The sequence below is a fragment of the Phocoena phocoena genome, chromosome 16 (assembly GCF_963924675.1).
Source record: "Phocoena phocoena chromosome 16, mPhoPho1.1, whole genome shotgun sequence".
Lineage (NCBI taxonomy): Eukaryota > Metazoa > Chordata > Mammalia > Artiodactyla > Phocoenidae > Phocoena > Phocoena phocoena.
In genome coordinates, this window is record NC_089234.1 from 10,468,479 (window position 1) to 10,481,628 (window position 13,150).

The 13,150-nt window shown below is 39.9% G+C and overlaps 1 protein-coding gene across 1 annotated transcript in view; it reads right to left on the reverse strand.

Moving 5' to 3' along the window:
- Window positions 1-301: 301 nt before the first annotated feature.
- WDR11 (WD repeat domain 11) overlaps window positions 302-13,150 on the reverse strand; it is a 54,680-nt gene continuing 41,831 nt past the window's right edge. Inside the window, exons 17-29 of the mRNA XM_065894092.1 lie at window positions 12,563-12,669; window positions 12,022-12,136; window positions 11,470-11,641; window positions 9,019-9,127; window positions 8,027-8,089; window positions 6,833-6,898; window positions 5,861-6,038; window positions 5,143-5,238; window positions 4,474-4,639; window positions 3,863-3,960; window positions 3,276-3,421; window positions 2,444-2,523; window positions 302-1,243 (exon numbers count right to left, since the gene is read on the reverse strand). Of these exons, the coding sequence (XP_065750164.1) occupies window positions 1,086-1,243; window positions 2,444-2,523; window positions 3,276-3,421; window positions 3,863-3,960; window positions 4,474-4,639; window positions 5,143-5,238; window positions 5,861-6,038; window positions 6,833-6,898; window positions 8,027-8,089; window positions 9,019-9,127; window positions 11,470-11,641; window positions 12,022-12,136; window positions 12,563-12,669 (1,554 nt within the window). The 3' untranslated portion in view covers window positions 302-1,085. The remainder of the gene's footprint in view (window positions 1,244-2,443; window positions 2,524-3,275; window positions 3,422-3,862; window positions 3,961-4,473; window positions 4,640-5,142; window positions 5,239-5,860; window positions 6,039-6,832; window positions 6,899-8,026; window positions 8,090-9,018; window positions 9,128-11,469; window positions 11,642-12,021; window positions 12,137-12,562; window positions 12,670-13,150) is intronic.

Consider the following 13,150-nt stretch of genomic DNA (forward strand, 5'->3'; position numbering starts at 1 on the left):
AGAGACTACGATTTTATCTAAAAACACCTCCTGGTGGGTGTCACGATACGTGCCACTGTGGACATCCAGGAGGAGAAGACAGGAAGGCCATTTCCTCACCTCTGAGAGCCACAGGCCGAGCCCTGCCCACCCAGGAACTCAGAGGCAGCTCTATGCTGGGGCCCGAGCCCCCGCAGCCCAGGTTCTCCGGGTTCAGCAAAGCGGCTCGGATGCTGGAGGGCCGGCAGCTCGACGGACTCCTGAGGCACCAGCCCAGCACCCGGCCTGGTACGCAGCAGCTCAGAGAACACAAAGGCCTGGCTGGGATGAAGTCCCTTTTTATTTATCGTTTCTGTAAATTATACACATTTAAATTTTTAGCAATAATTTATAACAGTCACACCTCATATAGTTCAGTCATTGGAAGAAAACAAAGAATATTAAAGAACAGTGCCTTCAGAGAGGAGGTTACTGTAACACATCACTGGAGTTAAAATCCAAAATATACAAGACTCCACATACTGGAACAAAACATAAAGCTTACAATTTCTCTATGAGCCTATGAACCTGAAATTACAAAATTTAGCAACTGCCTAAATCAGGAAATCAACAGTTCTGTTTTCAAGGTAAGAAAACAAGGAATGCTATGGTAAGTCACCTTTACTGCTTAAATGTTTCTGCTCTGTTTGTACCTGGAATGACTGTATATAAACACAGGCAAAGCACAGATTTCAGAATAGGTCTCACAAACTCCTTTTACTATAGATTTAAATCTAGTCAATGAGAAAAGCAATTCAGTTGCTTGGATCTTAAGTTTTAAAAAAATTAAAAGTGTTTCCAGGGACTCTTAAAACTGTCTCCAAAAGTATAAAATGTTATACTTTCAAAATCTGAAGCATTCCCATCTTTGTCTGAGATAAATACAGGTCCTAGAACCTGCTCCTGACAGCATAAATGTTCACATACTCTGTGCACATGTAGTGAAACAGCCCACAGGACCCCGGCAGGGACGGCATCGACATGAGCCTGGGCTGTGACCGTCCACAGCCAGACCAACGCCCGGCCGACTGCTCGCGAGGCCGCGTGCCATGGTACATGCTGACCTGTCACTCTTCAGTCAGTTCTTGCTTGGGAAACTCCAGCTCATTCAATAAGTCTTTGCCAGCTGCTCCAGCTTTTGAAGCAAAAAACACTGCTCCCTGTTTAAAACCGAGGTTCTTCAAACTTCGGGCATAATCCGCATATATAGCGGAGATGAGTTTCTGTAAACCACAGTTAAGGAAAAGGAGGGCAAAAAGGGCTCCACCAGCTGCCCACAGGCCAGAAACAATGACCAGCTCTGCTGGAGTGTCCACAGGAGGGCAGCACGGGAGAAGCACACGTACCTCTTCCCTGGGGGAGGGCAACTCCTGGCGGGGGGAGGCGATGTTTCAGTGTGTAATGTCCCTGCACTCGCACCAGCTGAGCCCAGAGCCTGTCCTTCTACAAGACCCAACTAACATCCTCCCAGGTTCTCCAAGGTCTAAATGCACTTAACGACTGGAGAAAGAAGGATGACAGAAGTGAAACTCACGTGCATACCCTCATGCCATTTGAAAGTCGGAGAGGCTGGTGGTTTAAGAGGCAGATGAGCTTCACTGAGAGGTTCTATTTACAAAGCCTGCCCCAAGGCAAGAGCTCCAGATAGCTGGGTGTTGGGATTTTAGACAGCCCTGTTCCACTGTGTTCTGATATCCAAAATGGCTCCTTCAAACTAGAGCCAACTTCCCCAGTGCCTAGATATATGACACTGAGTTCAGCTTAATTTTCTGTAAAAAATTATACAGAAAATCAAAACCGTGACATGTAGAAATGAGGCCACAATGTAACAATTCAAGAAAAAGTGCAATGATATAACAACAAGGCCTCTGCAAAAACAAGGACCTGGGAGTTGGATTCTCAAGCTCATTCTTTTCAAAGAAACACATGTGACTCAAGTGACGTGTAGAAGAACTGAAATGCTCCTGGTCATACGTGGACCACAGTGACCTGCCTGCACGACACGTCTCTCTGAAGTGCTGCTGTGTCTTGTTCCATGTTAGACTGTCCCTATGGATAACAGCAAGTCTTTCTTTTTATTCTATTCCAATATGCATTTATTCCAGTAGCAGCCTCCTTTACCTTTCCTAAACTAGTCTTCCTCTATCTTCTTTTTAAGTTCAAACAAAACATTACAAAATTCGGGCTCCCTCCCCTTTACAGCCCTTCCTGACCCTCCGTCTATCTCACAGCTGATGCCGGTGGTGCAACAACCTTCTTTCTGATTCCGTCCCTCTCGTTTCTCCCTCTTTCCTGGCTCTGGAGGGTCAGAATACAGATCTTTCTCGATAGAATAGCTCTTCCCCGGCAGCACAACCGAGAGAGATTCTAAAACCCGCTACGGCATCTGCTTCCTCCTCAGCACACATGTCCCGGCAAAGGATATCTGTGTCCTCGCTGACTTCAATCGCACGGTACTTGAGACAAGCTTCCACAAACAAAGCCGCTCTGTCGAAGTACCTCATGCTGCTCAACAGAACGCGAGTTAGGTGCTGTAATTTATGGTATCTGAGAGAACCGTCCCAGGGTGTGTTTCTATGTAAAGACTTGTACACACTCTCCCCGGAAGCCCGAGTGCTGCGTTAAGTCACACCGTTCTCAGCCCCGGCTTAGAGGAAAGGAAGGGAGAATTCTCACGCCCCAACCTCCCACTCTTTTTTATTAATACTTAAAAAAAATCTGTGAAATCGTTGAATTTCACAGAAATCTACAGAGATAGGACAAGTATCCACGTACCCACTGCCCAGATTTAACAAGTAAGCTTTTGTAGTATTTGCCTCAACCTACCTCCCTTAGATTTTAAATAAATAAAATGTCCTATAACAAGTGATGAGTATTAATTACCCTTCAAGGTTCTCAGAGGGGACACCTCCAACTCGCCACACTTTCTTCACCCTTCCTACTGCCTTCTAGCCTTCATCTCAGTTGCTCTACTCAAAGATGAATTGTCCCCAATTCTCTGAAGACTTTTTAAATTCTTTTTAAACAGGTACCTGTTAGGTGTGACTAGCATATTGGTAGGAAAATAACACAGTTCCTAGACCAAATGAAGAACAGACTGTTCCATCCCTTTAGGTTTCTTTTTTAAATAAACCTAAAATGTATGCTTCTCCCTTCACTCCCGACACTGAGGACTACCCTCCACCCGGCAGAGCCTCAGGACAGCGTAAGGTGGTTAATCCCGGGTGGTCCTGACCAGCCGTGGACACTGGGTTTACCTGTGAAGCGTCTCAGCCACGCTGGAAAAGCAGCCCAGGGAGAGGAGGACCAGGAGGGCCTTTGACTTCTGGTTCACTTGAGGGGAGCAAAGGTGGTCAACCCAGCGCTTTAAAACATCAGCACACTCTTCTGGATTTAAACGGACCTGGGAAAGACGCCCACGTTAAAAACAGAGACATCCTGCACTACAGAAGGGAAAAGAATTGAATCGAAATGGGATCTGTACCTATGAAACAAAGCTCGGCTCTGCTCTATTACACACCCCCTGATACAGCAGCATCACGACCAGCAGTGACGGGGACCCACACCTTCGGGACCGACAGGCCTGGCAACACCTCTGGGCTGAGTCTGGGCTCACACCCCAGTAGGGAGAGGAGGCAGCTGCTTTCACTTAATTGCTACGAACGCAACCTCCAATTCGCAATAAGAAATGTAATTTATACTCAAAGAATAAGAGGATGAAAGTTGCAAGAAAATATTCGCAAAGCCGCTTTGCAGCCACAAAAATGCTTCTAAATCTTGAGTCCAAAGTTCAAGACTGAACTTTCTATCCCAAGTGTTCAAGGCACCTCCTAGAGTCACCTACTCTGGCGAGCCACGCTGCCCGGCTCCACTCGCCGTAGGTCTGCAGGTAGCGGCAGGCATCTGCAGCTTTGTCTATCAGGCAGAGCAGCTGAACACCCTCTGGAAGACAAAACAGCAGCCCCACAAGTGACACTGGAGCTGTCTCCCTGAAGTCACTACAGAGTAAAACCACCACTTGACTTCACCTGGTCTTGGACATTTATACCTACCTATTGGAGACATTACTGACTTAAATTTTAAAATAAAATATTAAAATAGGGCTTTACAATGTTACCACTCAGACAAACAGGGTTGGAAGTACAAACACAGTCCAGAAAACAAACAAGTAAAGCCTACCTCACTCACTGGTTTTCAGCATTTAGGGTGCCCAGGTTTATCCAATTTATGCCTATTGTCTTGGCAATTATTAATAGTGCCCCACTTACTCTTTAAAAAGCACTCTGGTCTAGATGATTAAATTATATGGTCATCTTATCAACTGCTAGCAATAATCTTTCCACTTTTCTCCAGTGTATATAAAAAAGAAAGAAATATCCCTAATAACCAATTACTTTCCAGGAGTGGGTCTGATTTTCCAGAGTATTAACGAATATACCCCAAAACATGCCTTACCTGCCAATTTCCCATTGGCAATCATATTAGTTGCCACGAGCTTAATGGTGCTCTGGGAGGGGCCTGACGAGGTGACAGTTGTGACCAAGCAGGCTTTCAGTGAATCACAGTAATAATGCTGGTTATCTGCGCTTGTTTCCAATAACAACTGCACAGCTCTGTCTGTCTAATAAGAGAAACAGTTCTTCTAATTACGAGGCCATTTTCCTCCAACATAACCTTTTAAAATTCATAATTTGGAACACTGAAGTTTTCAGCTTAAAGAGGACTTTTCTCAAAAATGTTCGTGAACAATTGTTTACGTATACACAAGTTGAACAAAAGTACAACACTGCTTCTTTAGGACAAATGTAAAACCACATTCTGGTTTATACAGGTGCTTATGTAAGCTTTGCACCAGTCAATTCAAAGACACAAAACCAAAACCAAACAAAACTAGTTAGGCCTCATGTGACATTATGGAAGCCAAAATTACAAGCTGGTTAACCATATATATCTTTGCTTTCTCAGAACGTTTGTTGGTCTTATTTCGAAAGAAAGCATAATTTATACTTATACTTTTAAGGAAACACTATATAGTGTGTGTGTGTGTGGTATAAGTAATGCTGTAAATTACTAATCAACTAGGAACTCCCTGAAACATGAAAAGAGTTATAAAAACTGACATACTTGACCCAAGAGAAGTAGCTGATCTGTACATTTCCTGGTATGATCATAAGTTGACCGTTTCACCTCCTGGAGATTAACCCTCTCCAGCTGAAATTTCTAGAGTAGAAAAATAAAAGAGAGAAAATTGAGGCTGGATTTTAAAACTTTTGACTTATTTAAATTATACTTAAAGTCATTTTAGTAAACATTACTTTGACTTCTGAGGTTATTAATCAGCTTCATAGAAATCTAACAGCTTAATAAGAATCTAAGAAGAAAAAATGTTGAAATGTATTCTAATCTGTGTGCAAGTTTGCCTGCTTACAGAAACTGGCACTTCAGTAGAGCTGGAAAAAAAAATCTCTGTGTAATTTAGTACTCTACTAGAAGTTAAAAAAATTATGAAACTACCTTTATATATATAGAACAGCAAATTTAAACCAAGTAAACTGTTTGTTATTTATAGAAAATTAATAAAATGAGAAAATTAAAATGAACCAAGTTGAAAAAAATTTTAAGACCAAAAAAAATTAGAACTGTTAATAAAATTTTAATGTCTATTAAAAAACTCTGTAAGCATTTATGAGCTTTTCAAGTACTGAGTCAATCCTTTTTTATGTGAATGTGCCAAGGGACTCATTTCTATTACACGGACCTTTACTTAGTGCGAAAGTCTCCCAAGGTTAAGATACTTACAAAGACAGAGCTTTAAAGGTTTTTAATGTATGAAACATAATACCTGAAAATAAGCATTTTCACAGAGCACATCATAACATATATCTAGTGGGTTGTTCACTCTGTCTCGAGGAGCAGTTTCTTTAGCAGCTGGTGTGCTTGCTGCCTTCTCCTGGGACAAGCTGTGCAGGTAGTGGGCAGCGACAGTCCAGAAGTGCAGCTCCGATTCATCGCCATAAAGCCTGGCAAGGGTGAAACCAAAGTTTCCACTGAACTCACACAGCAGAGTGGGGCCTGGATGGGGGCTTCCCACAGTAGCTTCAAGTGCTGGGAGCATGGTGCTGGCATGTGAAAGACCACGTGCTGGGCTGGGTGGAAGAGGTGAAGCTGCAAGTCCTCCAGCCCTGTTACTGGGTCTCGAACGGCACAGGGCTCTGACTGCATGAGGCCCCTTCAGACCCAAATCCCCCTTTGTTCTGTGTTAAGAGGAACACCACGGTTCTGAAGCCTGGGCCATTATTTACCTGGTTTGCCATTAGCATACCTTTCAATCTGGACCAACTAAGGAAGAAGTTCCTCTGGAATAACTGACTAGATAAGGTGTGGAAATCATATGCTATTTATTCTCTGGGGAGTGGAGGGAAATGTCTTTTTTTATAAGGGACAACTCTACTGTACAGTAAGAATGCAGAGGTTATTACTTCTAAATATAAGTTATTGGTACATTTAATACCAATATTGGTACACCAATATATATAGGTATATTTATGCACTTTGTAGCTGATATTTTAAAACACTGTCTGTAGGAGGGAGTCTTTTCAATAGAGAAGGCCTAGATCTCATGTTTAAAATGTGGGGGTTTTTTTTCCTATTTGTAGTACTACTTTCAAAATTAATTGTAAGCCAACTATAAAGGATGAACTGATATATTTTCTAAAATCCGAAAGAGTCTGGTCTTAACGAACAACCTTAATAAAAGAAATGAGTTAACCTGAAATTCCCTGTGTCTTACACAAAACATTTCAAACAGAGTTACCTTGAAACAAGCAGGCATCTCTGCAAGAGAGTAAATTCCGGATCGAGCAAGAGTTTCTTTATGTCACTGTGGACAGGAATCCAGACAAAGGCAAGACAACATTTTTGAATCCAACAACAAAGGAGATAAATCAGTAACTCTTAAAATGAAACATCCTACCCAAAGGGTATGCTTAGAACTTACAAAAGAAGTCACTTTGCTGTGACCCTGAAACTGCAAAAGCTTACAGGGCTTAGAGTGTATCTAGGTTTGGAGAAGCAGTACCCATCAACCACCACAGCTTAAGGCTCTAATTGTGATTCACCTTCTTGCTTCTTGAAGCAGTTCAGCTCATGTTTTTAAAAGTATGAACAGCTGTCTAACTATAGGAACAAGAATGTCATTGTTGATAAAATGATTTTGCTGATAATCATCAGGAACAGTACATACTTTAGAGACGATGCATTCAGAATTTATTCTTGAACGTATTCAAAAATTAAAATATTTAAGGAAGAAAGGCTAGTGTTCTTATAAATTGCTATTTCTAAAATAGCCAAATATAGAATATTTATAAATCAGGAAGAAGGGAAGATAGTCTTTAAATCTATTCTTTTCCATTTAAACATAAAGGCTAACCTTGGAAGAGAGAAAACAATAAAGTAATTACTTCGAATTTGACATCAATAAAATATTCTATTATCGTTAATTTATTAAGTATTAAAATACTTGTGGCAGAGTCTAGATTGCAAAAACATGTTATGTTTTACCAAGAACTCCTTGTGGACCCATATTTTTCTACTTCCTTTCCAATATTATTCCCAGTACATATTTTTAAATGCTCTTGGCTCTAGGGAGCATGTTAATTTCTTAGCCAGAATAGTGCACACACAGCTCCTGACACAGAGAGCTCACTTTAGGAGAGGGAAGTGGACACACAAGAATCGCCCTGTGTACACCCTCTAACACGAGGCTTCGCAGGGGACCTGTGCTGGTGGCAGGCTGAGCTATAAGACGTCCACTGCACAGCAATCTGAACCTTACTTCCACAAGACAAAGATTCTAAAGGGAAACACACCTCTGTGAACAGAATGGTCTCTCCGTGGGCCACTAAATATTTTCTAAAACAAAGCTTATTTTAATTTTAAAAAGCCTAAATCATTATGCTTTTCTTTTTCATATTCTTATCTTCTAATAAAACATAGCTAGAGTGCTTACTTAGACAATGAGTTCAACTGCTCTTGAAGGAGATTCTTTATTTCTTCATTTTCTGGATAATCACTGTACCAAGAAAAGATTTTAAATGAGTTCATTTTCTCTTCACTTACAATTTTTTTATTTCACTTACGATTTATTTCTTCACCAGAAAAAAAGCTGTATTAATATAGAAATAACTTCTTTGTAGTCCTTGGTTAAAAACCTGGTTGTAGACCAAAACAGCAACAGTCTACTCAGGAACCTACCAATCATCTTTAAGGTCTGCTTTTATGTTATTTAGTCAAAACCAAGAAATGAGTACAGAAAGTCTCCTTGGCCTTCAAGAAACCAGAAAATTGATCAATGAGCTCTAAAAACTATTAGATTTAGATTCATGTTAATAAGGAACTTAGCAATGACTAAAGGAATCTGCTTGTTCTGCTCTGCAAAATGACCATTCATTTCTTTAAGTAGATACTTCTTGGAGAAAAGATACCTCATCATATTATTATCTTTTTAATTCCCCTAACCCAGGCCTATCTGTGCATTCCACATGGCATAAGTCCTGTAACACCTGTGGTAGTTTAACTAATAACCACTAATAATGTGAATATTTTTTTGCAATGAGGCAGACTATAAAACATAAAATACCTCTGAAGTAGGCCCCTTCATGCTGCTTCTAAAAGAATTAATCTTGTTCCCAAATTCCTCTTGGCCTCAACTGGCCCTCTTCACACTCAGTATGCCATGCCCCATGTTCAGACAGTAAGACTACCACAAAGCCACCTGAGAGCAGCACGTGTACTCACAGCTGTCCACAGGCTCACGCTTCCCCAAAGTCCCCAGAGGGGTGAAGACAAGAGGCAGATCAGTGATTCTTTTAGTGTGTCTGCCATTACTGCCTCAGCTCGGTTTTAAGGTTCCAATCCCTATAGGCCCTGGAGACAGGTTCATGGGTGTCCTTCAATCTTAAATCAATTAGGAAAGGAAAACAAAAATGCAAAAAAACTTACATATGAGAAATGTCTAAAGAATACCGTCCATTCCAAGGCTGATGTAATAAGAAAGCTTTCAAGGCGAGGGCGGCCCTTGGAACAAGGAGATACGGGCACCACACGGGTTCTAGACAAGAAAACAGTTTTTGCTTTTAATAAGTAAAATTTTATACTACTATAAAGCTTCAGCTATAGACAGTTTACAGAGAAGTCAGCAGAGAATGGTGTTTAAGTCTGGTGGCAACTCAGAGTATATTCAATGTAATCACTACTTACGACAGAGGGGCTAAGAGTTGGGAAGAAAGCAAGATTGAAGAGTCTCTGACACCATAGTGATACTATTTAAAGTGCTTGGCAACAGCATCATACTAAATGTTATTAAAGTCTCATACTCTTGAATTCCTTTTAGATGCTGCTAAAAAGAATATTAAGATTGTTTTATGCCATTTTATGCCCCTGATAATAGGCAGTGTGGGCAAGAAGGATTCTCCAACTCAAAAACAGGGATTCCAATTTCCAATTTTCTACATTTGTCTGACCTCCCCCTTTATGGGGGGTGGGGGAAGGTATCAGACAAATGTAAATAAAGGCCAGGTGGAAGAAGAAGACTATCTAAGCTATTCTAAGAAAACGTATTTGAATCAATGTATTATGATTTTTTTACTTGTCATCAAGGAGAATTGAAGAAAATATATTAAATATTATATCACTGCACATGACCTCAAATGATTTTATTTTTATCCAACATCAGTAAGTCCAAAATACATTTCTAATTCCTCAGAATAGGAATATATTATATCAAACAGATTGATATTTTTCCAAGCTCAAATCAGCATGTATCTGGCAGCAAACACAGACATCTTTTTCCTAACTCCATATTTACACTCTCACCAGTTTTTATTCTTTAACATTTATTGAGTGTTGTTCTGAGTTTAAAGTTCAATATGTGGAAATATGCACAATTTTATTGTCCTTTCCCCATTATTATTTAAAAATTTTTCCCTTTCTGGCTGAGGTCACACCAACAGAGATTGGATAGGAATAATTTTTTTTTTTTTTTTTTTTAGTATTAGGAAAACTTTAAAAGAAAAATGTAATCTAAAATCTGGCTGCATGCCAGCCGTTCGGGTATGGTATTAAACATGTGCTAATGATGGGCTCTAATTCTGGAGTCAGTTTAATTTAAAAATAAGTACCCTGGCTATGGAGATTTTTAGATACAAATTTTAAGTTAAAGGTCAAAGAAAAGCTTCTCAAACATTTAGATTATATTTGCACACTTCTTTACCTAGAATTAGTAACTAAAAGAAAAATCATCCTTGAAATTCCCTCCATTTTCCTTAATAACTTTATGTTTAAAATAGTATCTATGCTTGTCCTTCCCTAGGAGGAAGTCCTGTTACTTCCGCAGAGCTGGCAGGTGTCTCAAGGACAGATATGGGAATGCAATGCTCAATTTCTGCCTCAGCAGATGGCAGATACGGTTACAGAATAAGAAATGGTGGTTCCCAAATACAGTGGCAGGGTGGGACAGTGACAAAAACAAAAGCACACCTAATGTAAGGTAGCCCAGCCAACATGAACAACAACTTGGTAGTGCCTCAAGCACAAATATAACATGAAGGGGCAGGTTTTCAAAACACTACTGCCTCTGAATGTGCCAAAGATTGACTCTACAAAGGTATAGACAATTCCCAGAGCTGACAGTTTCTAAGATGAAACTCAATAAATGACTAAACAATTCTCTAATGAAATTTTTTACAGATCAGATAGCTTAGAGTATACACCAAATATATGCTTGGAGAAAACTTAATGAAGGAAGTCTGATTTTCAAGTAGATTGATGGGTGCATTCACAAACTTTTCATCCTTCTTTTACAGTCACAGTTATTTTTGCTAAAATATTTTTCATTCTGGAAAAAAAAGTCTCAAAGCATAAACCATACAAAACCATACAAAAAAGGGTAAGGTAGTGCAATCATCTAATTTTGTTTTGACTGGCCCTTTAACAAGCCATAAGATGGGCATCAAAATTCATGATACTCAGAACACTTTCCAAAGTGATTTCTCCATGATGCATGGTTGAGAAAGATATAAGGCTCACTATTAAAAAGCCAGCAGCACCTTATCACTAGATTTATGTCCTCTAATGAGTTCTCCTAAAGTCTGAGGAAGCCATTTTTATAAATGTAAACATCTTTGATCTTTTGACAGAGCACTCAGAAAAGGGTCAAGGAAGGGGCGCTTGGTAAACCAGAGTCAGGGAATGATTGACGTCTGCAGTTACAAAGAGTCTAGCATCTCAGCAATAAAAACACTCAAGCTTTAAGTTAATATATAATATTTTCTTAAACTCAGATTCCTAGAAAGCAAGACTGAGATGAAACAGAAGCATCTCTCTCCCCTGAAGAGAGCAGCTGGTGCAAAATAAAGACAGGTTTCCAAGCATCCTTTCCCTAGAACTCCATACCAGTTAACTCCTGTTCATCCATCCTAAAACAGGTGGACTTCATGGACATCTCCAGGACCCTGATACACCCATCATCTGAAGCCAGGATCACTTTATCTGATGTACACCAGTCCACGTCCAGTATCCGAAAGGTTACATTTCTTCCACTTCTTAAACTGCTCACCATCTGAACCTTCAAGAGTGAATTTGATTGTCACTTTCACAAAGAAAAGAAAGATGTTAATCATTCTGGATTAAACAGTCAAGGAAAGACAGCGCCTGTGGCAAAGGTCCAGTTTACGTTCAAAACTGAACAGTCTTTGGCAGTCTACCTTCCACATGCAGACTGCATTTTAAAGGTCCCAAAGATAGTGATAACATTAAAAATCTGTTGAGCTATCACCTTTAAAACAGAAATACTGTGAAAGAAAAATTTTAAAGGAAGAAAACTTTTAATAAGCTTGACAAACCCATTACATAGTTTTCATTTCTGAATCAGAAGGAAGAAAAATATACATAGTTCCTGTGGCCAGCAGCTTCATTTGCAGTGTACCCACGTGGAGCTGGGCCTACCTCTTTAGTATCCCATACTTCAGCTCCATCATTGTACATTGCTATTAATTTTTGGTTTCCTTTACCAGGGGCAAAACGAATCTTCCTCACCCAACTTCGGTGTGTAGGTATTCCTCTGAGGACAAACAAACAAAAACCAAAACACCAATATGAAGTAGAGTAATATCTCATCATCAAGAGATATGTCCAATGTCTCTTTCTATTTCTGTTTTTGACAAGGTCTAGTGATGTGACAGGAGAATCTCTGCTTTCTGGGACAGGGGCCACGTATAAGAGAAAGTGTCTGCTCTTTAACAATGGCTGGAATAGTGTCCCAGGACTTCTGCATGAGCCAGCTGCAGATAAGGGTCCTCTATGAATGTTCCAGAGTTTGGCTCAAGGCCCTTCCTCCCAAGTTCAGTGACAAGAGACCCAATGGTCCAAGCTCCACATGACCATATTTGGTGACCCTGCTTATTACCAAGTCACAAGCCTCCAATGGAACCATACCAAGAGATTTTTTTTTTAAACCAAATAACACGATTGCATTTTTGACTCATACCTGGATACTCTGCCTTTCAAATCCCAAAAATTTAAATTTCCATCCACATCTCCAAGAACTAATGTATCACCTTTCCAAGCGATGCAGGTAATACTACCCATACTTCCCTAGAAAACAACAGCAACAAATACACATCAATTTCACCACTTATAAGCAGTCATAACAGAGAAATATTTTTATTTAATAACTGTGATAAAATAATAAAGATATTTTAATAAAACCTAATTAAAAATGGTTTTGCTTTAGTAAGAACGTCATCAAACACTAACAGAGTTCAGACACTACGAGAGCTACCTAGCATTTCGATTTCAACTAGGAAGAACCAGGAGATTTCAATTAGATAGACATTGTTATCTGAACTAGGTTTATAGAAAAGGGATGTCTTTTGAGGGAGAACTACTTCAGAGAAAAGAAAATTAAAAGAAGAAAAAAAGAGAAGGAAAGGACACCCTTTCAAGAGAGCTCCTGTCTCCAAGTTATCCCTCACTGCAAAAGGATAAATAAATCTATTCTGGGGGAAACTTAAAGCTGTTTCACAGCTAATTGTTCAGCAATTTTCCTGTTGAAAGAGAGGATCCATCACTATGT